Source organism: Aspergillus affinis, assembly GCF_023601865.1.
Source record: "Aspergillus affinis strain CMG 70 chromosome Unknown NODE_2_length_704391_cov_89_054091, whole genome shotgun sequence".
Taxonomy (NCBI): Eukaryota; Fungi; Ascomycota; class Eurotiomycetes; order Eurotiales; family Aspergillaceae; genus Aspergillus; species Aspergillus affinis.
The window spans coordinates 656,074-679,913 of NW_026515783.1; the positions used below are offsets into that span (position 1 = coordinate 656,074).

Here is a 23,840-nt window from a genome sequence, read left to right on the forward strand (position 1 = left end):
ATCGGTGCACTCAATTACTCGGACTTCTGCCTTGGACGAAGCTCATTCCCCTAATTTAAATTCGCTTGCGATAGTCATTTGCCAGTTGCATGACGAGCGCATCAACAAAAAAACTCTCACAAGAGTGGCAAGGCAGACACCGGCTGCACTGAACTCCTCCAAATTTGCCAATATCTTCCAATTGTGGCCAGGCGATCGCTCATCTGGATGTCCTGTTCAGGCTCTGGTCGGATGGTGTTGGTTGAAGTACGTTCATTGTCTTTAACATTGGATCTCCATGCGACGACGCGAGTTAATGCAGAGATAACAGGGAACTGTTCGATTGGCGATGTGTCGGTAAAAGGCCAGACAATAAAAGTGTAATCTTTATCCGAGACTATGGACTGGTACGACCTATGGCCCATGTTTCCCCTCCAGTGGCAACAATCAGCCCGCTCTAGATTTTGGATTGACTAGTGACTAGGCGACCATTGGAGCTCATTTGGATAGTTCATCGAATATAAAGTTTCCCGGCAGTGGATGTGTCTATTCGCAGGGCGAGCAAGAGCAGCGCAGCCGTGGATCCGAGGCCAGAACAAAGAAAGCGGCAGCGGTGATCGTCATGTTCACAGCCCATTTCTGGGGCCTTAAGTCCCAATACATTTCCAGCTGCCATTTGGTCATCCCATGTACCCACTCGTTCTGTATCACAAATTCAATCTCATTCATGATCGCTATGCAGCAGCCGTCGATTGTCATTATCCAGGATGCTTTCCAGACACTCCGGAAATACGCCGCGCTTGCTAGAGGTCTCGCCGAAACAAGATACGAGACAGTTATCCCCTTCTCCCCAGTGTACCAACATCGACGCCGATGACTTTCACATTCGGTCGCTCAACGACGACTCATTGGCCGTGACCCGGGAACTAGAAACACTCGTTGAAGGCCATGGAAAGCTCGTGGTGGTGGTAATGCATTCATAAGGAGGCGTAGCCGGGAGTAGTGCCATCCTAGAGAGCTTGAGCTACAGGAAGCGCCGTGAAAAGGCGCAGAAAGGAGGAGTTCTTCACCTCTACTATATTTGTGGTTTAATCCTCAACGAAGGCGAGTCAGGTCAGAGCACTTTAGCATCCCTTGATGAAGATGAACAGGTGAGACGCTACCAATCGTGGGTCATTGAGCAAATGTTGATTTAGGAGAAAAAGAAGACTGAGGGTCTCTATTATTTCCGCAACCCGGCGAAACGACTCTACAGCGATCTGGATTCTTTCAAGGCCGCTTTATGGGAGTCGCGCATAATCCCGCAACCTGCTGGCGTATTTTGGACTCGAGTGACGCGAACTGCCTACAAATACATCCCATCAACGTACCTGATATGCCAGAACGACGTCCACATGCCTCCGCCTTTCCAGGAGGCATTTTCCAGTTTTGCAGAGGCCGAGGTGGAACGCAGCAGCGCGGGTCACGCGCCCATGCTGAGCCAGCCCGATATGCTAGTTCGGAGAATTTCGACGGTGGCAACTAGAGCTATGCGAGAGGTGTCGGACTAACGTTTCATTTCTACAGAGTCGCAATTTGCAATAGTGTCGACTTTTCATGAGTGTGTCGGCAAATATTCAGCCACTTGGCAAGTCCATGGCACGCTGTCGAGAGTTACAAAACTGTTATTTGCACTATAGCTGTACATTAAGTTGGTATCTACAAGTGTTTGGACTTTCGGTATAAATTGTTATTCACAGCGTAGGACCTCTCACTATTGTCGCTCGGTTGCTCATAGGAAGCTCTTAATCTGGCTTTCGGTGAATTTGTCGATGCGTTCTTTGCTGTATTGAAAACACTCGGGCAATCCAGTCTCATCCCATGACTGGCCATTGATCAGCTTCACCAGCCCCGGGGCGCATGTGAAGATCCCTGCCATACCTAGACACCACTTAGCATATGTAAGTCCCAATAACACAACTACAGGGCATACTCACCATGTCCGTTGAAACCCGCACAAATCCACTGGCCCTCAAGACCCTCAATGGATCCAACCAGAGGAATTTTATCCGGCGTCACGCCAATGATCCCCGTCCAGACGTGGTCCAATCCTTCGCCATGGCGAAGCGGCTCGGTCCCTGGATCCTGTGACAATTCGCAAAATTCTCTCGTGCTATTTTCAGCGATGTGCTTGCTGTAACCCGTATCGTCGAAGGTGGCTGCATTGATGGACAGGTCACCCTTGTCAGGAGAGCTAGTTCTGGTCCCCGACCCGCCTAGTAGTATTGTGCCATTGAGCAAGGAGTTGACGGAGAAGAAGTGCTCGGACCCGTATCGGAGGGCCATGGTATGCTGCAGCGAGTCACTGCCAGAAAGGGAAAGCCTCGGTATAAACGCGTGGCCTTGTATCCGGCGTGGACGGATGAATTGACTCAGCTCAGGCACTAAGTAGGCTGCATAAGCATTGGTGCAATGGATTACGGTCTCAGCATTTATTGTTCCACGTGAAGTATACACATTCCATCGACCTTCTGTGGAGTTTGGACTTTTGTCGACTTGAATAGCAGGGCAATGTGTCCACAACTTGACCCCCTTACTGACCACGTCGGATAAGATCCACTGACACAGCTTCCCCGGATGGTTCGATGCAGCCGGTGACTCGTAGGCGGACAAAGCATTGCGAACTCTAGTTCTTTCTTTGGCATCCTGGCCTTCAAAGACACTGATATGGGAGATATCCCCCCCGGCGGCCTCATATTCTGCGAGAGCCTTGGCTGAGCCATTCACAATATCCTCCGAAAGACAGACTTCGAATGTGTTGGTGTACTTGAAATCACAGTCGACATCATTTGCTGTGACAAATTCACGTACTCTTTCTAGAACGACTCTCTCATTTTCCAGTATCTTTCTAGCCTGCTCCGGTCCGTGCACCGCGGCATAACCAGGAAAGCCGCGAAAGGCATCTACAAATACAAGTTAGAAAACATTTCCCACCAAAGAAAACAGTTTTACCTGGTCGAATATGGCCAGCATTTCGCCCGGTCGCCCCGGAGACAGCTTCTCGCGCTTCCAGAATCAAGATATCCTCCCCCCTAACGCCGGTCCGAATTAGCTCATACGCCGTCAGGGCCCCGGAGATCCCAGATCCGATGATAAGGTACTTGGTGGATGGCGGAACATTGATTGATCGATTGGCATGAAGATAGGGGAACGAGCGCGTGGTGCGATGCCAGATGGAGAGGGTAGAATTGGCAAAAGGGAGTGAGGCTTTCATGTCTTCAAGTTAACTTTCGGGGGGCGTCTTGATTCTGTTTCTGCCACGGATGGTCGAATAGATGACTTTAATATGCTGACGAGAAATGCCACGCCAGTTGGACTTAACATGGCTTATCATTCGGCAAAGACCGCTCGCGCGGTATTCTCCGCCGGGGCGCTAAGAATGAAGCCAATAATGGCCGATCTGTCTGCGAAGATGGGCGTAGTGGGTCGAAATGGCCACTAATGACTGGCCCGGCTGCGAACTGGCCGAAATGATATCAACTGGGTCCATCCTGTCGTGCAATTTGTCCAGTACCAGCTCGGCGGTGGACGATATCAGGACTATATCTAGGTCGATGGACCATAATCCCTTCGTAAAAGCGGTTTCCCAAGAAAGCGAAAGGCTAAAATGAATCACTTTTAGCGCTGGTATTATTTCTCTGACGTTCTGCGTACTGATTTGTGGTCTCCACATCAATGCATATTTATTTCAGAAGGAGCCCTCTCCCAAGTTCGCAATCATACTATCTAATACATTCATGAGCCCTAAAGTGCCAGTTCTAACACTGAATATCATTGTATTCAACCCAAGTGTTATACTCTTGTCTTACACTTTTTCTTTCCTCGGCAAGAAAATCTAGCACGTAAAGTAACGGAACAAGTTAAGATAGTTTGATCCTTGAAATCAGCCAGGAAACTCGATTGACAGTACTATGCTAAACTTTGATTCCAAGGATTTTGAGTCGACAGTAACCAGCCAAAAGCATGACATGACGCCGTGAATCCTGCTGATGATTCCCGATCCATGAGTACCTCAAATCCCTGGCAAGTCAATAATACTTTAATGGACAAGGTGCTTGTTCCCTGTCAAATACTTGCCTGATATCTCGGTTTTTATGATGTCTTTTCTTTCTCTCTCTCCCTTTTACAGCTGTCTGATCTTTCGGATTTGTAACCACGATATCTACATAACATGGAAGTCCCGGCGCAGTGCACAGTGCTGGTGATCGGTGGGGGACCTGGGGGCTCTTTTTGCGCCGCAACGCTGGCTCGCGAAGGCGTCGACGTCGTTCTCCTAGAGGCAGATTATTTTCCACGGCAGGTGTATTCGTTTATTTCTTCTAATATTACGTGAAATTTCAATAACTCATCGTGGCTCTGCCAGCTACCATATCGGCGAAAGCATGTTCCGTCGTTACGCCATTTCTTGCGATATATTGGCCTCGATCAGAAGTTTGCCAGCCACGGATTCAAGGTCAAGGGAGGAGCCCCGCAGCACTTTTGAACAACAATAGCCTAATATGAACTTTCTTTTTTCCTGGAGCCGCGTTCAATTTGGCGTCATTCAAAAAGGAAGGGTGTAATTATGCCTTCACTCTGATGTCGACCACAGCCAACAAGATGAACACTGACGGGCATCATGTAGACACGGACTTCATTTCTGCCGGCGGACCAGACAATTACACCTGGAATCTTGTCCGCTCGGAGGCCGACCACCTTGTGTTTCAGCATGCCAGGGAGTGTGGTTCCACGGTTATAGATGGCATCCGAGTAGACGCGCTGCAGTTTACGCACGCCGACGCGCCCTATTCCGACACTGACAGCTATTCCGAGGAACTGGGCTTCACACGCCCCGTATCAGCAACCTATATCCGGAAATCTGACGGCAAAACAGGGTCGATCGACTTCCAGTACGTGGTCGATGCTAGCGGGCGCGCCGGGATGATCAATACGAAGTGCCGGAAAGATCGCAGGTATAGCAAGATATTGAAGAATTCAGCCCATTTGTGTTACTGGTCTGGAGCCAAGGAGTATGCAGTGGGAACCGATAGTGAAAATTCGTCATATTTCGAGGCACTTTATGGTTTGCCTACTCTACTTCGTGTTAAGCTCAAGGTATAAACAAACATGCGTTTGGCAGACGAAAGCGGATGGGCCTGGATGATCCCATTGCACGACGGAACGGTCTTTGTCGGAATTGTGCAGAATCAGGAGATGGGAAACGCCCGAAAGCGAGACTTGCCCGCTGACGGCTCGACACAAGACTTTTATATGAACAGTCTGCGGTTAGCTCCTAACATAACGGACATGTTATCGAACGCCAGGTGCGAAACTTCGGTCAGATCCGCCTCCGATTATTCATACTCGTCCGCGTCGTATGCTATCCCGTACGCGCGCGTGGTGGGCGATGCTGGTTGTTTCATTGACCCCTTCTTTTCTTCGGGCGTGCATCTCGCTCTCACCGGGGCCTTGTCGGCGGCGATGACTATCTGCGCGGCACTGAGGCACGATTGCGACGAGAAGACTGCCGCGGCCTGGCACTCGACCAAAGTAGGCGACGCCTATATGCGGTTTCTGTTGGTCGTCCTTAGTGCATACCGCCAGATGTGGCGCCAGGATGCCTCCGTCTGGAGCGAGATCGCAACTGATAATTTCGACAAGGCCTTTGACTGCGTTCAACCCAGTATGTTTGCCGTAAGTTCGAACATGGCACCGTATAGATTCACTGACCGGTGGTAATAGTCATTCAAGGAGCCGCCGATGCAGACCCCGTGGTGACTTCCGAACGAGTGTCGAGGGCACTGGACTTCTGTTCTCACGCGGTTAACACCGCCCAGCCCGACGTTAAGGCTCGCCTGCGGCACAAGCATGCGACGGACAGCGCTACGGTTGAAGAAGGCGATGCTCTTAAGCATCTGTAAGCTCGGAAGCTCATGCGAACCGACACGGTCATGGATCTTGACAACTTTGGAGGCGATGTGATCGCTGGCTATCGGCCCCATTTGCATCCAGGGAAATTGGAGCTGCGTTGTGTGCGAGATTAAGGCTCACGAGTCTGTTCAGCGTTAGCCAGCTGTCGTAGTTCCAGGAATGGACACGCCTCATTCTCTGTTGATTGGTAATAATTGTGTGCATTGTCCGGAGTATTGTTGGCTAGAAAGATGTAGACTTGGATGTGGATGTACGCGAGGGATGACTCGTTGCCTTAATACCACCACCTCACTGCCTTAATGCCTTAGTGCCTTGTTTCTGCCTTGATACCTGGCTGCCGATTCCCAGCTTCATCCTTCATCCTTCATCCTTCACTCTCTTCCTTTCTTCCTCTCCTCCTTTCCTCTCTTCCCAACAACCGAGTCTACCACCAGGGCTGCAACGTGTCCCGGATCGTGTTACTACCGCTCGCCTCCCTCCACATGATGGCTGTCTACTTTCGTTTCCGATAGAACCCGGGCGACATGGTGGCATCCACGTTTAATCTTCTTCAGGCTTCCCCGGTTGCTTCATAGGGGCTGTGACTTCTTGCTTTGCGCACGATTAGAATTGGCGTCTAGGAGGTGAGGTAACGTATCCGGCTTCGATATGTCGCTCCTCGCCTGCCAAGGACTCTATCTTAAAGCTCTCAACCCCTCGAAGACATTTGTTTCTGCGTGATATATTGTGATGTATTGACATTACTTTACATTGAACGGAGTCATATTCGTCATTGCCATGGCGTGGGCCCGGACTGCCACCTATCCGGAGTCGTCTGCCCGATTCTCAAGCAACTTCCTCAGCGCCATCACCTCCCCTTCCCATTTCGCAACTCGCAGGCGCAACTCGTCGCGCTCCTGCGTCACGGCCCCTAACCGTGATTCCAGATCGGACACGTGGTCCAGGTGTTTCTGCCGCAGCTTTCGCGAGGCCAACTTATTGCGGCGCCGCCTCTCCTGCAGCCGACCTTCCTCCGAGCCAGGTGAGAGGGAGCCGTCATCCGCCCATTCTTCCGCGTTGGGACTTGACCGCTCCCGTTGCCGGACTTTTGACGACCGAGAGAAAGTTGGTTGAGATCCCCTCGGGTCACTTCTGGGTGACGACACGGCTGGCGATTGATCGATATTCAACGGTAGCAGTGACGCCATCATCGGCGTCGGAGTGAACCTGGACTCGGGCATGGTCGGGATAAGCTCCCCCGCGGAGAGATCGATCTCGGGAAAACCGGCTTGGGGCACTATCAACGGGTCCAGACCAAAGACCAACTGGTCGACCAACGTCTGGTCGGCCAGAGCACCGTGTGAGGGTGAGGTGACGGGCAGAAGGCCGCACGCGGTGGTCGGGTGGTAGGGGGAGTCGGAGAACATGAAGTCTGCCCAGAGATCTGGCGATTGAGGGAGTGATCCGCCAAAGACTTGAATATCTGTCAGTCGCGAGGCTGGCGAGCTGGACGCCGTCACCGGGGCGGACCCTTCGGTGGGCGAATCCCAATCGTAAAGGGGACTGTTGGGCATCAGGTGTATTGAGTCCATTTGCTGGGATTCTAGTGATAGACTGGAGGGAATTATCGGAGCAAAATCAGCACGCGTGCAGGGTCAATTGAGTTGTATAGATCTGGAGGCTCTGGACTGACAGATTGCTTTATACTTCGTTCCTTCCCAACAAATCCGGCGCTACTCGAGGAATGTCCGGCGCCAGTCCCAAACGGGACTGGCCACCTCAGCACAACTCCCACTGTGCAGGAATTATGCCCGATGATTCAGCAGTGCGGCGAATTCCCCGCCGGACTTATTTCTGCCTGCCACGGGGGGCCTTCCGGAGGTAACTGACACTGTACTCCTGCGGACGTGGACATGGAGCCTCCCAACGCCCCCCACGATGTAAATCCGACAGCCCCGTCGGCCAAAAAGCGAAAGCCTCGCCCCAAGCTGTCATGCGTCCCGTGTCGCCAGAAAAAGTCCGTGATCGTCCCTTTGCCCCTGACCCACGGAGTAGGTAAACCACTACTAACGCCCCCGGCAGACTGAAGTGCAACCGTCTGCATCCTTGCGACAACTGCATCAAACATTGTCGGTCCTACATGTGTCAGTACGTAGGTCCCATGTCGAGCAAGGAGGCGCAGGGCATCCAGAGTCATATCCATAGTCTCGAGGCCCGCATCCGCCAACTATCGGCCGTCGATGTCCCGTCGGTCACCAGCAACCCGGCGGCTCTGCCACAGCAGTCACGGTCGACAATCGCAGCTGAGCAGGCAGAGGATCCATCGGCACCCCAGAGCAATTACTCCGGAACCATGCTGATCAGCCCCGAGCATGGCACGAGCTATCGCGACCCCACCCACTGGCAGGCGGTGCTGGACGAAGTAGATCGACCCTGACGTCGTGCCCCACAAGGTCTCATACTAATCCGACATGCAGATCGCAGAGGTAAAAGAATACCTCCAGATGAGCGAGGATACTTCCCCCGAAGACGACGCGGAAGGGGAGCCTTCGACCCCCGACGCCTTGGGACCCGTCCTTCTGTTCGGGAATACCATTGCGACCACCAAGGCCGATTTGCTGGCCGCGTTGCCGGCGCGGCCTGTCGCCGACCGCCTGGTTTCCTCGTATCTGAATTCGAAAGAGGCCCCTCTCGGTACGCGTGGTTGCGCTGTTGTCCCCGGGTACTGACCGGCATGCTGACCGGTGGACAGTCGTGATGCACACCGCGACGTTTGCCAAAGAGGTCGGTTGAGCCCTGAGTCCCTCCACCCTTGTCTCTCCGGGTACTTACTGTTTCGCCGTCCAGTATGCTGCTTTCTGGAAGAACCCCGACGATGCATCGATCAACTGGTTGGCGTACCTGTATAGCATTCTCGCGGCCTCTGCCGGCTTACATCTCTTCTCCACGGCCGGTCGCGCCGACGGGGATCTGGCCGAGGCGTTCGACGAGTACCATCGCCGCGCCGCGCACTGCCTCACCACGTCCGTCTACACGACCCCCGGACGGTACAAGCTCGAGGCGCTGGTGCTCACCGTCGCCGGCGAGATTCTTCGCAGCACCGATACTCACGTCGGTCCCTCCGTGCTCCTAGGGCTGGCCAGCCGGTTGGCTATGCACGCGGGTTACCATCGCGACCCGCGCCATTACCCCGAGATTTCGGTGTTCGAGGGCGAGATGCGTCGTCGCGTGTGGATGTATATCTCGCTTCTCGATCACTACATCTCCCTGCAAGCCGGTCTACCGCCGACGACCATTCAGTCGCAATCTGACACTGCCGAGCCTCTCAACCTGACCGACGACGACCTGGACCCGTCGATGCCCGCACTGCCCGCGCCCCGACCCCCGACCGAGAAGACGCATATTCTGTTTCCCGCCACCCTGAACCGCATCATGTTTGTCGGAGCCGAGATCATCGGCAAGGTCTGTTCCGTCCGTGGTGTCCCCTATCGTGAAGTCCGGCGGCTGGACGCGGCCCTCCGACAGCTGCAGGCGACGGTGCCCCCGCCGCTGCGATTCCAGCCACTGAGTGACTCGATCGCGGACGCGCCCACCACCATCATGGACCGCTACAATATCGACCTGATGTACCAGAAGGCGCGCTGCGACCTGCATCGGCGGTATCTAGCCCAGCATCGACTAGACCCCAGGTACGCGTATTCGCGTCGGGAGTGCCTGGACGCCGTGCGCCGCGTGCTGCAGCATCAGTCCGATATCTTCGACGCCAGCAGCCCCGGCGGTCAGCTCGGCTACGCCTCCTTCTTCTTTTCGCCCGTCGTCGTCATGCACTTTCGCTCCGCCGCCATGCTGGTGTCGTTGGAGATCGCCTGCCAGTCGCGGCATGACCTCAAGCAGAATCTGTCGTCCGACCAGCGGCAGTCGATCCTCGCGGAGCGAGCCCAGCTCTCGCACGACCTGGAACGATCGTATACCATCTGGAACCATCTGCGACACCAGTCCAAAGAAGCCCTGAAGACGGCCGAGGCGCTCCAGATCATGTTGAAGATCGCCAATACCCACCTGCAACATGGCTCCACTCCGGGGCAAGACGAGTCTGCGGCAACGGGAAGCTTCAACAGCCAGACCCTCGCCGAGACCCTCACTCCCAGCGATCAGGATCATCAAGAGTTGTTGCTCGATAGCCATGGCATCAGCCCCTTGGACGTCAACCTCATGGACGCGACATTCTATCTGGGACAGAATGCGGCGGACCAGGCCCCAGACACGCGATTTGCCGGCTCCACCGACGTTGTGGATTTCTACGATCGATACTGGGATAATCTGATGTTGTTAGGCGGGGACGAAGGCTTTAATGATTATGTTCTGGGTGGTTCTCATCCGAATGTTTACGAGTCGAGTCTTCCCTAGTTATTCAGTCCGGGATAGATACATAAGTCGGAATACTAACCACCATGGACCGTGTGGATGCATATAGTTTTCTTTGCTAGTGTAGAATATATCACCGGGAATATGTCATGTTGTTTCCTGTCGTTTGGGTTTTATTCATTTTTTGGGGGGTATTTGTAGCATTGATTTTTGTGCATTATGTTCTGTTTGGCCTTGAATGCCAGAGGCAGCAGCTGCGCGGTTCGCGGTTCGCGGTTGTACACAATAACGCCCAAGTCCTCCCTCCCTCTCTACTAGTGGATGTTATGACCTTTCTTTAATTCATTGGCTTAGCAGCTAGATAGATCAACTTTTCTGTGCTTAGTGACTAATTTCGTTAATCTCATTCTCGCTCGCGTCAACCATGGAGGCAGAACAGTATATAAATATATTTTAGTCTCGGGACCGGCAACACACATTGAACCATGACAAATTGCCATGTAATTCATTCAGTCAACGCTAAAAAAAAAAAAACCATCGGCCCGAGCCGCGGATCGAACGCGGGACCTCTCGCAGATATGCTTGGGTTAATAGTCCTTATAGGGACACCCTAAGCGAGAATCATACCACTAGACCACCCGGGCGGTTATATCACATGGTGCCTTTAAAATGTCATATCATCCCATATGTAGTCGAGCGTCCTTCTTTTCCGTCCTCTTCTCCCCTTTACAACGAACCCCCCGCTGGAACAACAACCCTGTTTGCACGCCATCGTCGATCTCGGCGTCCGGATCCTGGGCTATCTACCATGTCTCGTCGTCGCACTCAATTTCATCCCTGTTTAGATTTTCGACTCAGGCCTCAACATGCACTAGCGGATAAATGACGAAATGACGTGCTTCTCTATCGCGATGAGCACTGTGTCTCCCCCCGTTGTTATTGGCGTCAAGCCTCGCCCTAGTGGGGACGCTCATCTCTTAACGAGGAGTCAGACCTTGAATCGCCCAGTGAAAAGGCAACGATACCGGTAATTTGGCCGGGGTTGATCTGGGATCAAAGATGGCCCGGCGCAGAGGGAGCACCGTTCTCCCATAGTATTAAAGCGGCGCAATGCGGACGGCGCCTTCTACATTCCGACGCAATCCGTTGAAAATCTCGAAAACATGGTCGCAGACGTGGACGAGACATCGCCTCTGAACCCTGCCGCCCGCGAGAATCAGGATCAGGATGGAGGAAGATCCTACCAAAGTATCGCCAAGATCGCGGACGTGCCGGGGGATGTGGCCGGCGATGAGGAGAGCGTGACACCTTCTTCCTCCGCCGCAGACCAAGGCGCCGTGCAGACAATGACCGGTGTCCGGACCATCGTGGCCGTGCTGCTGGTTGGTGGGTTCATGGCTGTAATCAACTCTTGTCGGCTTTTCACCTAACATGTCGCAGGAGAGTTCATATCCAATGCAGACAGCACGCTGGTCATGGCCACCACGGGCAAGATCTCCTCCGAGTTCAATCGGTTGCAAGATGCGAGTTGGCTCTCGGCCGCTTACACGCTGGGAGTGTGCGCCGCACAGCCAATGGCAAGTTGGAGATCATTTCTCCTCCGAAAGCAAGCTATATTCTGACGCAATTGCAGTACGGTAAATTGAGCGACATCTACGGGCGGAAGCCTCTGCTACTGGTCGCCTACGCTCTGTTTGCCGCGGGCTGCTTGATATCGTGGGTGAACCCGGTGAACCGCGGCATGTAGATAATTGGCTAACGGGTAAGCAGTGGGATTGGACGAGATCTCTGGACGGTGATCGGTGGTCGCGCCGTAAGCGGGATCGGGGGTGCCGGGATCATGACCCTAGGATCTATCATCACTACAGGTATGCAAAAAGGGAGACTGGACGTCGAGTGGCTGGCAGTGTTGACAAGGTGGGTAGATACGGTGCCCCGGCGGGAGGTCGCCTCGTGGAGAGCCTATGTCAACATCTTCATGACTCTGGGTCGCAGCCTGGGCGGTCCCGTCGGCGGGTGGCTCACGGATGCAGTCGGATGGCGCTGGTAGGCATACCCTTGGTCCCTGGAGCCAGCGTTTGACGCTCACATTCAGATCCACCAGGCTTTTTCTGCTTCAAATTCCCTTCATCACCCTCGCTGCGTGTCTGGTTCGCGGGAAACTGAAGCTCTCTCGTCGCGATACGTCGAAAGCCTCGATTCGCCGCGTGGACTTCCTAGGAACCGCTCTACTCGGCCTTTCTATCGTGGCCATCATCATCCTCCTAGATCGCGGCGGTCACGCCTTCCCCTGGGCCTCGTGGACCACTCTGGTGCTTGGTAGTACCGGCCTGGGCTCCTTGGCGACATTTGTTTGGGTCGAGACGCGCGTGGCCTCGGAGCCTATATTTCAGTTGGATATCCTGCGCCGCCCGAACGTCGCTGCCAGTTACCTCGTGGGGTTTCTGCAGATCGCGTCACAGCTGGGCATGTTGTTCTCCGTGCCACTTTATTTCCAGGTCACGCAGCGAGCCTCGGCCACGGTCGCCGGCGGTCATATGGTCCCAGCAGTGGTGGGCAACACGTTGGGGGGCCTGGTGGCCGGCGGATTTATCCGACGAACGGGTCGATTCAAGACTCTGCTGGTCGTCGCCGGTTTGGTGGCGTCCATCTCCCACGTGCTCCTCCTGCTGCGATGGAACGGACAGACGGGACCGTGGGAATCCCTGTACATAACTCCTGGCGGACTGGGCACCGGCATCGCGTCCGCGGCGGCTTTTGTGAGTATGACCGCGCTCCTGCAGCCGCAGGAGGTGGCAATGGCGACAAGCGGCTATATGCTTCTGGTCAGTCTCGCGATGACCACCGGCGTGACCCTGACCAACACCGTGCTTGGACTTGGGTTCAAGTCTCAGCTGCAGCATCATCTGCACGGCGAAGGAGCCGCCGAGGTGAGTTTCTGTCCGACGTCGTTGAGACTTTTCGTTAATTCTACTAGATAATCCGCTCGGCAACCTCTGACACCGGCTTCATTGCTCGTCTCGACGGAAGAGTTCGAGAGATCGTGGTAGGATGTTTTGTGGCTGGGCTCAAAAATACATACGGCAAGCCTTTCCGTTTCTCGAAGAAGTAAAACGTAGAGAATTTATCGGCTGACTTACGTGACAGTGATCTCTTTGGCCTTCTCCATCGTTGGCTCCGTTGTTGGACTGGGTGTTCGACAACATCGGCTTTAGGATTGGCGATACGTCTCTGGAACGATGGTGCGCAGTAGGATACACGGCAAAATCGGCGCAACGATCCGCAACGGTAGTCTGTAGCTTAGAAAATTATACACACCAGATTCTTCATCTTCAAATCCAATGCCGCCAGGTCAGTGTTGGAACATCGAGACGTACCCTTCCGCCTGCCCTGGGGTTGGATCTCACTTAGTCATTACTTAGTAAGCTAGATATCTTAGTTAGATAGTTGGCCACACCGGCCACCCAATACACAACACATCCATCGCTTCCACAGTCAGTCGATGTCACGTGTCATCCCGGCGTGCCTGAAGCGATGACATCATCTCCGATACCGGGCGGTGAGGCGGGGCAGTATGACTGCTTTCTCCCCCCCCACATACTCCTTCAGTCTTTCTCGCTCCTTTTTTTCTCTCCTGCCATTCTCTGGACCGATTCTACGTACGACTCGACCATTGTCACCCGAGAGACAATGACTGCCCCTCCGCCCGGGGCAGACCCCCTCGTCCTTCTGCCCCCCGAGATCGTCCTCCGCATCCTCGACTTCACCCCCATCTCCGCCCTGGCATGTCTGACGACCGTCTCCAAGGCCTGGCACCAATTCATCGACGGCACTCACCAAGAAGCCATCTATAGCGCCGAATCCAAGACCAAGCAACCGGCCGGAGGAGTGCGAGATTTCTCCTTTTTGTCCGACAACACAAGTTTTGCCAAACTGTTCGAAGGGACGGCGTCATGGAAGGACCTGTGTAAGCGTCAGACGCTGCTGGCTCGCAATTGGGCTCAATCGCACCCAGTGAGCCGCGAGTCAGTGCTGCAGGTGGGAAACGATCCTGTGTGGCGATTCCGGGCCGACTTCAAGCGTCGCTTCTTCATCTCGACCTCCCAGGCGGGCGGACTGAGCGTTACCGACATGGATACGGGTCACATGCTCTGGCGACTCCCTTCCACGCTGGATCGTGACGAGGACGCCGTGCGCCCCTTCGCGCATCTCGAGTATCAGGATGGCATGGCCGTGTTCGATCGCGAAGGGGATGCCGTGGAGGTCTGGCAGGCGGACCAAGAGGGTGCCGCGCGCGGCGAGTTCCGTCGCATCGCCATTCTTGACCACGATTGCCAGACCCGAGGCTTTCAGCTATCACATTGGACCCTGTGCGTGGTATCCACCCAGGGACAGGGTTTTGTTTACGATATGACGCAGCGACCCCCGACGCGAACCACCCACCTCCAGATCGAAAATGACGCCGTCGGCCACTTGGACCAGAGTGCGGACGTTGTTATCTACTCCATGGGCCCGCGGGGATACCATGCATACGATAAGAAGTCGGGCGAATATCTAGGCGCATTGCATGCTTCGCATTGTACCGAGAAGTATCACATTCGGCCCCCGGCCGCTGCCGCTCCCTCCCCAAGCGCAGCGTTGGAGGCTGCCGTGCGTCACGGCCCTACCCATGAGCTGTTTCGGCCCTGGGAGCCTCGCAACGACTGCCTAGTGCCAATCCAACTGACCAAGGGTCCGCTTTCGCCGCCGGCCGACCCGGAACACGTGTGGCACGCCGAGGACGAATGGGGCGCCGGCATGCTGCACGGGGATCTGTTCGTGGGCTTTTCGCGTGCCGGGCGAGTATTCGTCTGCTCGAACTGGCGTAAGGCTCTCGTCGGTCCCGATAGTCTGGCGGCTCACAGCGCCCTGCTGGAATGCGAGACGGACGGCGCCAGCTTCGACCTGGGTGGTTGGTTATCGGTGCGCAACCACCGCATCATGTTCGAGATCCAGGATCGCATCTACGTCGTCGCGCTCGATGACGAGAACCGCGTACAGGATGTGGATCGACCGGCCCGCGCGTCATACTCGCTCCTAACGAGCTCCATGCCCCAACTGGCAGTTCCTGTCAGTTTTATGGCCTTGTATGATGATGCTATCATGGCCACCTACACCGTGCGTACTTTCCTACTGCCTTTCTCCCCCCCTCTTCTCGTTCCGATGCAAGATCAAAGAAGTATCCTTAACTCACATCCGCAGACGCTGGGTTGGCGCCAATCGTTGCCCAACGTCCCCGGCAACGTGCAACCACAACATCGCCAAGGCCGCGGCCGCATCTTCCCTACCAAGGCAATTCGCATCGTGAGCTTGGCCCCCGATCTCTCGGAAAAGCGGTCGAGTGCGACCGATGCCAGCGATCCGACACCGGACGCCGCGCAGACGAACGACGGGTCGTTCCATGCCGAGCGACAGCATCCGCCGGCGGACGAGTTTTGGCGCTCGCAGGCCGGGCTGCTGCAGTTGGTCAGCATAATCGGTGGCGAGTTTGGCGAAGACGACGAAGCCGATGACGACGAGGAAAGGGTGATGGTGGCTGATTTCCACGACGGCGACATTGATGGGGAATGGGAGGACGAGGAGGATGACCAGACAAGTGAGACAGACGAGGAGGAGCACGCGAATCAGCATCCCCACGCGCCGGCAGGGGTCTAGGCGTGAAGGCGTCTTCCGGCGGATGCTGTCTAGCCCAGTCTCATCTGGACTCTTCATGCGCAGACGGGAACTTGTCCGGGATGATTGCGTGGCTATGACCAGCGGCCAGGACACCTCCGAACGCGTGAGACGAGTGCGACTTCGTACCAGACGCAATGTACGTTGGTTAGCCCCCTCTACGCAGACATTCCTGAGGCCAAAAAGCTATGGCTGACGTAGCTGAGCAGGCCCTGGACGAGGAATAATGGCTGGTCATAGGGAACAATCTGAGACACATACGATACGACTCCAACCTGATGAAGTGGCCCAATATCGGTTATATATAACGGAGCCGTGAAGCGGAAAATCTATCTCAGCGCGTACCACATAGACCACTATTCGAGAATTTGTAAAACAGTGACTTGTTCATATGATTGATCGATCAAGAGTGCTACTCTGTGTAAATGAATAAACACAATAAACAACAATCAACCCCAGGAGTATACTCCGGAGAATCTCGACGGGGAAGGCGGCAGACCGACGGATGACTAATCCGTCTTTCTCTCGTCTCTTGTTTTCTGTTGTTGTTTTCCTTCCTTCGCTTCCTTCTCTGCCCTTTTGCCCTTCTCTAGACGGCGGATCCAACCGATTCTGACAGATTTCAACCGATTAATCCGGACTGGAGACGCAGGTGGGTTGCTCCTGCCAACCGAATTGATGAGTTAATCTATTTCCTCAAGGTTTTCAGTGATAAGTCAGACATGCCCGAGACCGAACTAATCACGTTGGAAATCGCCATCCAACGGACCCATCGTGTCTCAGCCACAATTCGGTCGGCCTTATCGCGAGGGCCACTGCACAATGGACGCCCAAATCCGGCGCAGCCACAACGGACACACGACCGACCAGTTCGTGGTGAATACGACGGCGTGCAAGACGGCGTTGTGATTGATAGATGCCGGCGGAGGTGGCTCGGCAGGGCCCTACAGGAGAGGAGGTTGATGCGCCCGGGCTGAAATGGTGAACAAGCAGCAAAACCCGAGTGCGAGACGGCGACGTGGACTAGAGCCCAGAACTCGGAAGAGGATACGGGGGTGGGTCACGCAATCCGAGGATGCCGTCACTGCTGATCTCGCCCTACGACCCGCCAACCTGGAGAGAGCAAAGGCGCAAAGCCCAGAGAAAAGTCTCGGTGCCTCCGGTTAATGTCTCGCCGGTTCTCCGTGCGAGGCTCATGCGCCGCCCATCTTTGCCGACCGATTGGGAGTCCGCTCCACCCGAATCATGGAATCACGTAGACCGGCGAGCTATTTTTATGATCCATTCTGTCACCCAGATCTATTCTCGGTGGTCCCCAGCCCGGATCAGGCATCCTGGCTCGAGGTCGCCTGTCTCTCATGTCCGTTGGCCATGGCAGCCGTCATCCTGCCCGTTGACGGGAGATAAGCGGATTAGTCGCGACTCACCCGGGTGGACCCTGAGTCAAGCGATGGATGGCAGGGTTTCTCCCGCTACTATCAATAGCCTGGCGAAAGCTGGAACTATCTTGCGGCGGACCCTGAACGGTCGGGCTCTAGTGGTGATTGGGGAACGGGGTGGTTCCACTCGAAGTCCGGAGTATGCTCTTTGCTCTGTGATTCTCGTTTTTTTCTCGCTCTCCGAGAGTGCAAGCCAAAGTGAGAAATGGAGAGCACAGGTTGAATGCCGCCAGAGCCGGACGCTTATAAAAGGTCCCATGATTCCTCGCCATTCGATCTCTCATCCAGTCTGATCGTTCCACAAGTCAATCGTTACATTTCCCCGGTAATCCGTCCTTCGCTTTTTTATCTCCAACTCCAACGATTACCTCTCTCACCATGCACCACATCGCCATGACTCTGTTGGCATCCCTCGCGGGCTCTGCCTTGGCTCTCCCTGGCCGCCACAGTCCCGCTCCCATTCCCAGCGGAACCCCGAGTCCTTCTGTCCCCCAGTCGACTCTCTCCCACTCTGCGCCCTCCCACTCTGCCTCTACCCTGGTTCCGAGCCCGAACCCGAGCCACAACGGCACCGTGACCACCCACTTGCCTTCCACCACGGGAAACCCCCATAGCACCGGATCCACGGTCACCGAGACCGGCTCCGTGTCCACCATCACCTCCACCATCACCCGGACCAGCTTCGAGCCCTGCTCGACCGCCGTCAGCACCGGAGATGGCACCACCTACTACAGCACCTGGCTCACCACCTCGGTGTATGAGACCACCACCTGCTTCACCACCACCTTCGACTCCACCCCTCTGACAACTATCACCCATCTCCCCGGTACGGCCGATACCACCGTCCCCACGGCGCTTCCCGGCGGACACGGCGGACACGGCGGCCACGGCGGGTCGGGCGGATCGAACTGCCCGGCTCCTGTGACGGTGACAGTGACCGAGACCGTCAAGGAGGGCTCGGGATCCGTGCCCACCGTGCATCCCGGCAAGCCCTGCGCCCGCTGCGAGACCATCACCTATACCAACACCGAGGGACACACTAAGACCATTGTCATCCCCCCGTCGGGCGAGCCCACCGCGGAGCCCACCGGCGAGAAGCCCGGTCACTCCACTGCGACGGCGACGGCCACCGAGTCGGACTCGCAGTCGGCCACCACCACCGCTAAGCCCACCTTCACGCACACCCAGCCTGCTGGCAATGGCACCCATCCCATTCACACCAAGCCCGCCAGCAGCCCCGTGGCGAGCGGCAGTGCGCAGCCGTCGGCCACCCCCTCCATCCTCCGTCGCGTTGCCTGGAAGCCCCTTTACTAGGCCGTGAGCTGAGGCGATGAAAACCACTCTGGTGATCCCAGGCGCCGAGTGAGATACGCGCAAGGACACTTCATTGACTGAATGATTACGAGGTACTTAACTCTTAATTTCGACTTGGATTTGCTCTAAACGATGTAATACGGATGCACTGATTGTTTGTTGGCTTGATTTTCGACGCGTTTTTTGTGTTGCTCTCATGTGTTTTTGCATTAGGTAGATAAATAATACGTAGAATCTTGCAATATACTATTCTTTATTTGATATCGTTGGCTTGAGTGTACATGTTCTGGACTAAAGTGTTTGGGCCTGTGAGTGGACCATGTGAGTGGGAGCAGAAATGGGCTGTTATCAATTTCGCCACCCACAACATGCGTGTATTTGAAGTAGACCCGCAGACCTGCCGTGCGTGCGGTCATTTATTGACCTGGGCGGCCGCCTCCTTATCTTGGACCATCTTATCTTCATGAGAAGGCAGTTTCTTGAAGGGAACCAGCATCGCCAATACAATGGTGAATGCTGCACCGGCCATAGCAAAGGCAAAAACATTCTTGATCCCAACCATGTATGCCTTTCGCACCAAGGCTAGCTCTTCACCTCGAAAGGTATTCTGAAGCTCGGACACCCCCGTGTAGAGAATCATCTGCGGATCAAGTTGAGGGGCGGTTATCGCGAGTTGTTTCAGCAGGTAGTTGTTGAACAGGGAATTACCCGCCGAGACAAAGTAGGCGCCGCTCATGGCTTGACACACTGACAGAATGTATTAGTAGCGAAGAGTGCTGTTGTCCGAGAGTTTGACTCACTGAACGCTACGCCCGTAGTTGCCGCTACAGTTTCTGGCGTCGCAAAGCCCTGCAGTGCTGTGACGGGGACCTGGTTCCCAAGACCGATCCCAAAACCGAAAGGAATCTGCGCACCGATATACCACGACTTGGAAGTATCGACTTCGATGCAATAGATCAGCGCGGCGCCCAGAATAGCGATCAGACCACTGGCAAGCTGGAACGGTTGCAGGAGACGAGTCTTCCCGACGAGAATACCGCTGAGCATTGCCCCAAAACTATAGAAGGCCATGAACGGAAGACTATAAACGCCGCTTTTGATGGCGGACATTCCGTGGATAGACTGGAAGTAGATGGGCAGATAGAAGAGGATCTGGAAATTGGCCAGGTTGCCGCTGGTTCAGGAATCCACGTTAGCCGGCTCGTTCCATTTGTAAACCTCGGGATGAATGACCGTGGAGCTTGACTCACATCCACGCATACAAAAGGTTGGACCATGTGATCCGGGGTTTCAGCATTCTGAGGGGCATGATAGCAAAGTCGCCCTGGAGCCACTCGATGATGAAGAAAGCAATTGTCAAAATGATCCAAACGACCAAAGTGGCGATGACCGAGCCGCTATTCCACGGTTTGCCCAAACCGCCCCATTCCATGGCTAGGAGGAAGCAGAGAATCGAAGTGAGCAACAGAGTGCAGCCGGGGAGATCTAGATGAAAAAGAATTTCTTTCCATGTGGCCGGGGTCGGTCTGATGTGTTTCGGCATTCGCAGGAAGAGGAACTGCAAAACGATGGCCGGGCCACCCACCGGCAGGTTAATCCAAAAGCACCAGCGCCAGGTGAGTTCGGTGGTGAAAACCCCGCCCATGAGAGGCCCAATGGTGGTGGCAATCATGAAGATGCCCATCCATAGACCGATAAGCATGGGACGCGCCTTGGGCTCTGTCGTGAAGTTGATAATGATCACAGAGCCTCCAAGGGTGCCGGCACACCCCCAGCCTTGTATTGCTCGGCCAATGATCAAGGCGATGCTATTCGGCGCCGCCGCAGCCACAATGCTTCCAACCAGATACAGAGCAAGAGCCGTCATGTATATGTACTGCACCGAGAAGTATTTGTACATCTTGCCCCATGGGGCGGAGGTGGTGCCGACGAGAAGAAAACATGCGCCACTGTACCAACCGATATGGTCCAGCGCGTGAAAATCACTGGTGATTTGAGGAATGGCTGTGGCGACAATACCCTGTAGACGAAATAAGAATTATTAATGCTGTTGAAGCACCTAGCTCCGATTGAACTCACGAGATCCAAGGCGGCGATCAAAGTGCTCAAACTCAAAGTAAACATGATGATCACTAGGCGGAAAGGGGTCGCATATTGGAGCTTTGGATCGCCCCTGTCGCTGGAATGAGAGGCGCCCTCATTATCATTCGGACTCTTCTCGAGGAGATCACTCGACAGAGGTAAAGGCGCTTCGTTGCTGGTCGTGCCCGTCGAGCGACCTTCTTGGGCCGTGGTCGATTGCGAGTCGGATGTGGACTGCGGCATGTTCTCACTATTGCTGGATGATATGCCGAAGGAGACAATCTGCCAAGGGAGGGCAGCGTCAGGCACTATATAGTACACTATATAGCATCCTCGCGATGGTCCGCATGACGGCGGACGAAAATTAGGGCAAGTGGACCGGCTGACAAAGACGTGGTTTGGTCCGCCGGGCTTACGGTCGAACCGCCTCTTCCCCGCTCATCTCCTGAATTTCTTAATTTCTTAATTTCCTGACGAGAAGAAGTATCTCCCCACCGGACCGGTTCTGCATTATTTCAGGTCGTCATGGACGCTGTAACGCGCCGCAAGCCCGCCGATGACCCGGACGACTCGTCCGAGGCGCCTAACGTGAAACGCAGGAAAGTGCGCCGGGGAACTCGCAGCTGCTGGGAATGCAAGCGGCGGAAGATGAAGTGCGTCTTCGAGCGCCCGGATGATGCGATCTGCATTGGATGTCACCGTCGGTGGTCGAAATGCGTCAGCCAGGAGTTCCCGGAGGAAGCGTCGGCACCGTCCCTGGACAGCAACGACCGGCTGAGGGAGCGCCTTCGCTGCGTGGAGGCACGGCTGAGCCACGTTCTGACGCAAGTAGGGGCCCCAGACGCTGGCATCCTTACGCCTGCGTCTCCCGAGTATCAGCCGGCCGTCCCGTTGCGCGACGACACCCCAGGGACGTCATCCGCGGCAACTATTCGCCTCGAAAAGGGGAAATATGATGGGTTGGCACGCACTCTCTGGGAGGCCTTACCCTCGCAGGACGACACTCGTCGAATAGCCAAGGCGAGCGCTCACAACTCCGTGCCAGTTCATGAAATCCTGACTACACCGTATGTGATGCTCGATCAGGATGGCCTCCGACCCCAACGCCGCCTGATGGAAATACCGGGCCCGAATGCCCATCCGGTCCTGCTCGCCCGGCATATGCTCTATCTCGCCAGCTTCCTGCAGCATCTTCACCCCAGCCTCCACGAGGAAGTCAGTGGTCTCTCGGAACCGCCCAAACTCATGAAGGAGCGCTTAGTGGAACTGGTCTCCAGTCTGGTGACGAGTAGCGACCGTTTCGTTGACTGTGTAGAATTTCTCGAGTGTGTCATGATCGAGAGCCAATACCAGGCGAATTGCGGCTTGCTGCGATGCAGCTGGATGACCGCCCGAAGAGCCATGGTGATTGCGCAAGGGATGGGCTTGCCCCGACCGACCGGCTGCTTGCAGTACAAAACTCTGACCCCGGACACCAAGACGGATCCGCACTTCCTGTGGTTTCGTATCGTTTTCTATGATCGCCAAATGTGCCTGCTTCTAGGTCTGCCGCAGGGAACGCTTGATCGGAGTATGGCGGACGAGGCGACTCTTGCCGGCGAGTCACCGGGAGGCCGCCTCGAGCGCCTCCACTGTGTGATTGCCTCCCGGGTTCTGGAACGTAATGAGTCGAGCTTTGGGTGTTGGGACTACGCGCTGACACAGGCGCTCGAGCAAGATCTGCGAAGTGCCGCACAGGGGATGCCCAGTCGATGGTGGCTGATGCCCCACCTTCGCAGTGAAAAGAATGACCCCCAAGAATTATTCTGGGAAATGCGCCGCCTGTCGGAGCAATTGTGTCACTATAACCTGCTTAACCAGCTTCATCTTCCCTACATGCTGCATCGCTCGATCGAATGTCAGCATGAGCACTCGAGGATCGTATGCGTGAATGCCTCGCGAGAGGTCTTGTCTCGTTTCATTATGCTACACCGCTGGAACCGTGGCGCCTTCAGCTGTCGGACTATGGACTTCACCGCTGTAATGGCCGCCATCACCCTGCTGCTGGCGCATCTCGCCAGTCGTCGCTCTCCAGAAAAGGGTAATTTTCTGAATATCCAATACCCAGGCGACCGCGCCATAATTGAACAGGCACAAGACAATATGGAGGACCTGAACCGCATAAGCAGAGATCCTCTGAACGCCAGGAGTGCGGCCTTACTTCGCCGCTTGCTAGCGATCGACACACAAGCGGCCGAAGGAAACCCCCGGAGCGCCCATAGTGTCAGTGTTCAGGCGCCAGACACCGATCTCGCGCCGGTCGATGAGTCTGCTAGCGGCGATAAAAGTGTGTATATCCCGTACTTTGGCGTGGTTAAAGCCGTCGTTGAAGCCCAGTCATGCGATCAGGACACCACAGCGCGAGCCACGAGCCCAGAAAATAGTGGAGGCCAGCAGCCTGCGGAAGGGATACGACCGGTATTGAATGAAGGAGCGATGTCACATTCGGTCACCCCAGGACTTCCAGCCTCATCGCTATGGCCGAGTAGTGTCAACGGCATAACTACCTTTGCGCCACTGTTCCCCGAAGTCTTTTCTGCTGAATCGCTGCAAATACCTGATCCCGAGGAGACGAGTGGCTTTGAGGAAACCTCGTGGCAAGATGTAGACTTAACCTTTTTAAACGACTTTTTGACCGGCGTTGGCCAGGGTGAGGAATAACATGCGTGTAATCGATAGGCATAAAACCGCATGGGATTCTCGATGATCGCATTGCTAGTTTTATCACTGTGGCAAGAGTGAGACACAACATATAACGCGCTACTATTTGTATTCTACAGGACCAGCTACGTCAAGCACATTGGCCGCAAATTTGCTTACTGCCCTGCTTCGGTAGGGGAATAAAAATCTCCTTTGGCTTAGCTCAGATTGACATCCAAAGGACAAGCACGGAGGTAACGGAAGCGCACAAAGGTGGTCGTATAGGATGAACAGACGAGCTCTCTTTCTGTTGCCTCGAGATTTCTTGATTCAGCGCAGCAG

General features: G+C 55.0%; 10 protein-coding genes across 10 annotated transcripts; 7 read left to right on the plus strand and 3 right to left on the minus strand.

Annotated features, from left to right (window-relative positions):
• Positions 1-746: 746 nt before the first annotated feature.
• KD926_006010 (uncharacterized protein) lies at positions 747-1,529 on the plus strand (the record flags this gene model as incomplete). Its single annotated transcript, XM_053099830.1, has 3 exons — positions 747-947; positions 1,026-1,130; positions 1,176-1,529. 3 exons carry the CDS (start codon positions 747-749, stop codon positions 1,527-1,529), a joined length of 660 nt encoding a protein of 219 aa, XP_052961044.1.
• Positions 1,530-1,750: 221 nt separating this feature from the next.
• On the minus strand, positions 1,751-3,232 carry KD926_006011 (NAD(P)/FAD-dependent oxidoreductase; the record flags this gene model as incomplete). The annotated part of the gene is made up of 3 exons (XM_053099841.1): positions 1,751-1,899; positions 1,956-2,921; positions 2,971-3,232. The coding sequence occupies 3 exons, from the start codon at positions 3,230-3,232 to the stop codon at positions 1,751-1,753; spliced, it is 1,377 nt and encodes a 458-aa protein (XP_052961045.1).
• A 1,385-nt stretch (positions 3,233-4,617) lies between these two features.
• KD926_006012 (NAD(P)/FAD-dependent oxidoreductase) lies at positions 4,618-5,918 on the plus strand (the record flags this gene model as incomplete). Its single annotated transcript, XM_053099852.1, has 3 exons — positions 4,618-5,080; positions 5,138-5,680; positions 5,740-5,918. The coding sequence occupies 3 exons, from the start codon at positions 4,618-4,620 to the stop codon at positions 5,916-5,918; spliced, it is 1,185 nt and encodes a 394-aa protein (XP_052961046.1).
• Positions 5,919-6,728: 810 nt separating this feature from the next.
• Positions 6,729-7,499, minus strand: KD926_006013 (bZIP transcription factor; the record flags this gene model as incomplete). Its single annotated transcript, XM_053099863.1, has 1 exon — positions 6,729-7,499. One exon carries the CDS (start codon positions 7,497-7,499, stop codon positions 6,729-6,731), a length of 771 nt encoding a protein of 256 aa, XP_052961047.1.
• A 548-nt stretch (positions 7,500-8,047) lies between these two features.
• On the plus strand, positions 8,048-10,314 carry KD926_006014 (fungal specific transcription factor domain-containing protein; the record flags this gene model as incomplete). The annotated part of the gene is made up of 4 exons (XM_053099876.1): positions 8,048-8,329; positions 8,385-8,601; positions 8,660-8,691; positions 8,755-10,314. 4 exons carry the CDS (start codon positions 8,048-8,050, stop codon positions 10,312-10,314), a joined length of 2,091 nt encoding a protein of 696 aa, XP_052961048.1.
• A 1,121-nt stretch (positions 10,315-11,435) lies between these two features.
• On the plus strand, positions 11,436-13,384 carry KD926_006015 (efflux pump antibiotic resistance protein; the record flags this gene model as incomplete). Its single annotated transcript, XM_053099887.1, has 7 exons — positions 11,436-11,658; positions 11,713-11,799; positions 11,844-11,988; positions 12,043-12,140; positions 12,198-12,318; positions 12,377-13,202; positions 13,250-13,384. 7 exons carry the CDS (start codon positions 11,436-11,438, stop codon positions 13,382-13,384), a joined length of 1,635 nt encoding a protein of 544 aa, XP_052961049.1.
• A 578-nt stretch (positions 13,385-13,962) lies between these two features.
• Positions 13,963-15,966, plus strand: KD926_006016 (uncharacterized protein; the record flags this gene model as incomplete). The annotated part of the gene is made up of 1 exon (XM_053099898.1): positions 13,963-15,966. One exon carries the CDS (start codon positions 13,963-13,965, stop codon positions 15,964-15,966), a length of 2,004 nt encoding a protein of 667 aa, XP_052961050.1.
• A 1,835-nt stretch (positions 15,967-17,801) lies between these two features.
• Positions 17,802-18,737, plus strand: KD926_006017 (extracellular proline-rich protein; the record flags this gene model as incomplete). The annotated part of the gene is made up of 1 exon (XM_053099909.1): positions 17,802-18,737. One exon carries the CDS (start codon positions 17,802-17,804, stop codon positions 18,735-18,737), a length of 936 nt encoding a protein of 311 aa, XP_052961051.1.
• Positions 18,738-19,149: 412 nt separating this feature from the next.
• KD926_006018 (MDR family MFS transporter) lies at positions 19,150-21,062 on the minus strand (the record flags this gene model as incomplete). The annotated part of the gene is made up of 4 exons (XM_053099920.1): positions 19,150-19,484; positions 19,538-19,911; positions 19,988-20,757; positions 20,817-21,062. 4 exons carry the CDS (start codon positions 21,060-21,062, stop codon positions 19,150-19,152), a joined length of 1,725 nt encoding a protein of 574 aa, XP_052961052.1.
• A 282-nt stretch (positions 21,063-21,344) lies between these two features.
• Positions 21,345-23,519, plus strand: KD926_006019 (uncharacterized protein; the record flags this gene model as incomplete). The annotated part of the gene is made up of 1 exon (XM_053099931.1): positions 21,345-23,519. One exon carries the CDS (start codon positions 21,345-21,347, stop codon positions 23,517-23,519), a length of 2,175 nt encoding a protein of 724 aa, XP_052961053.1.
• Between the last annotated feature and the right edge of the window lie 321 nt (positions 23,520-23,840).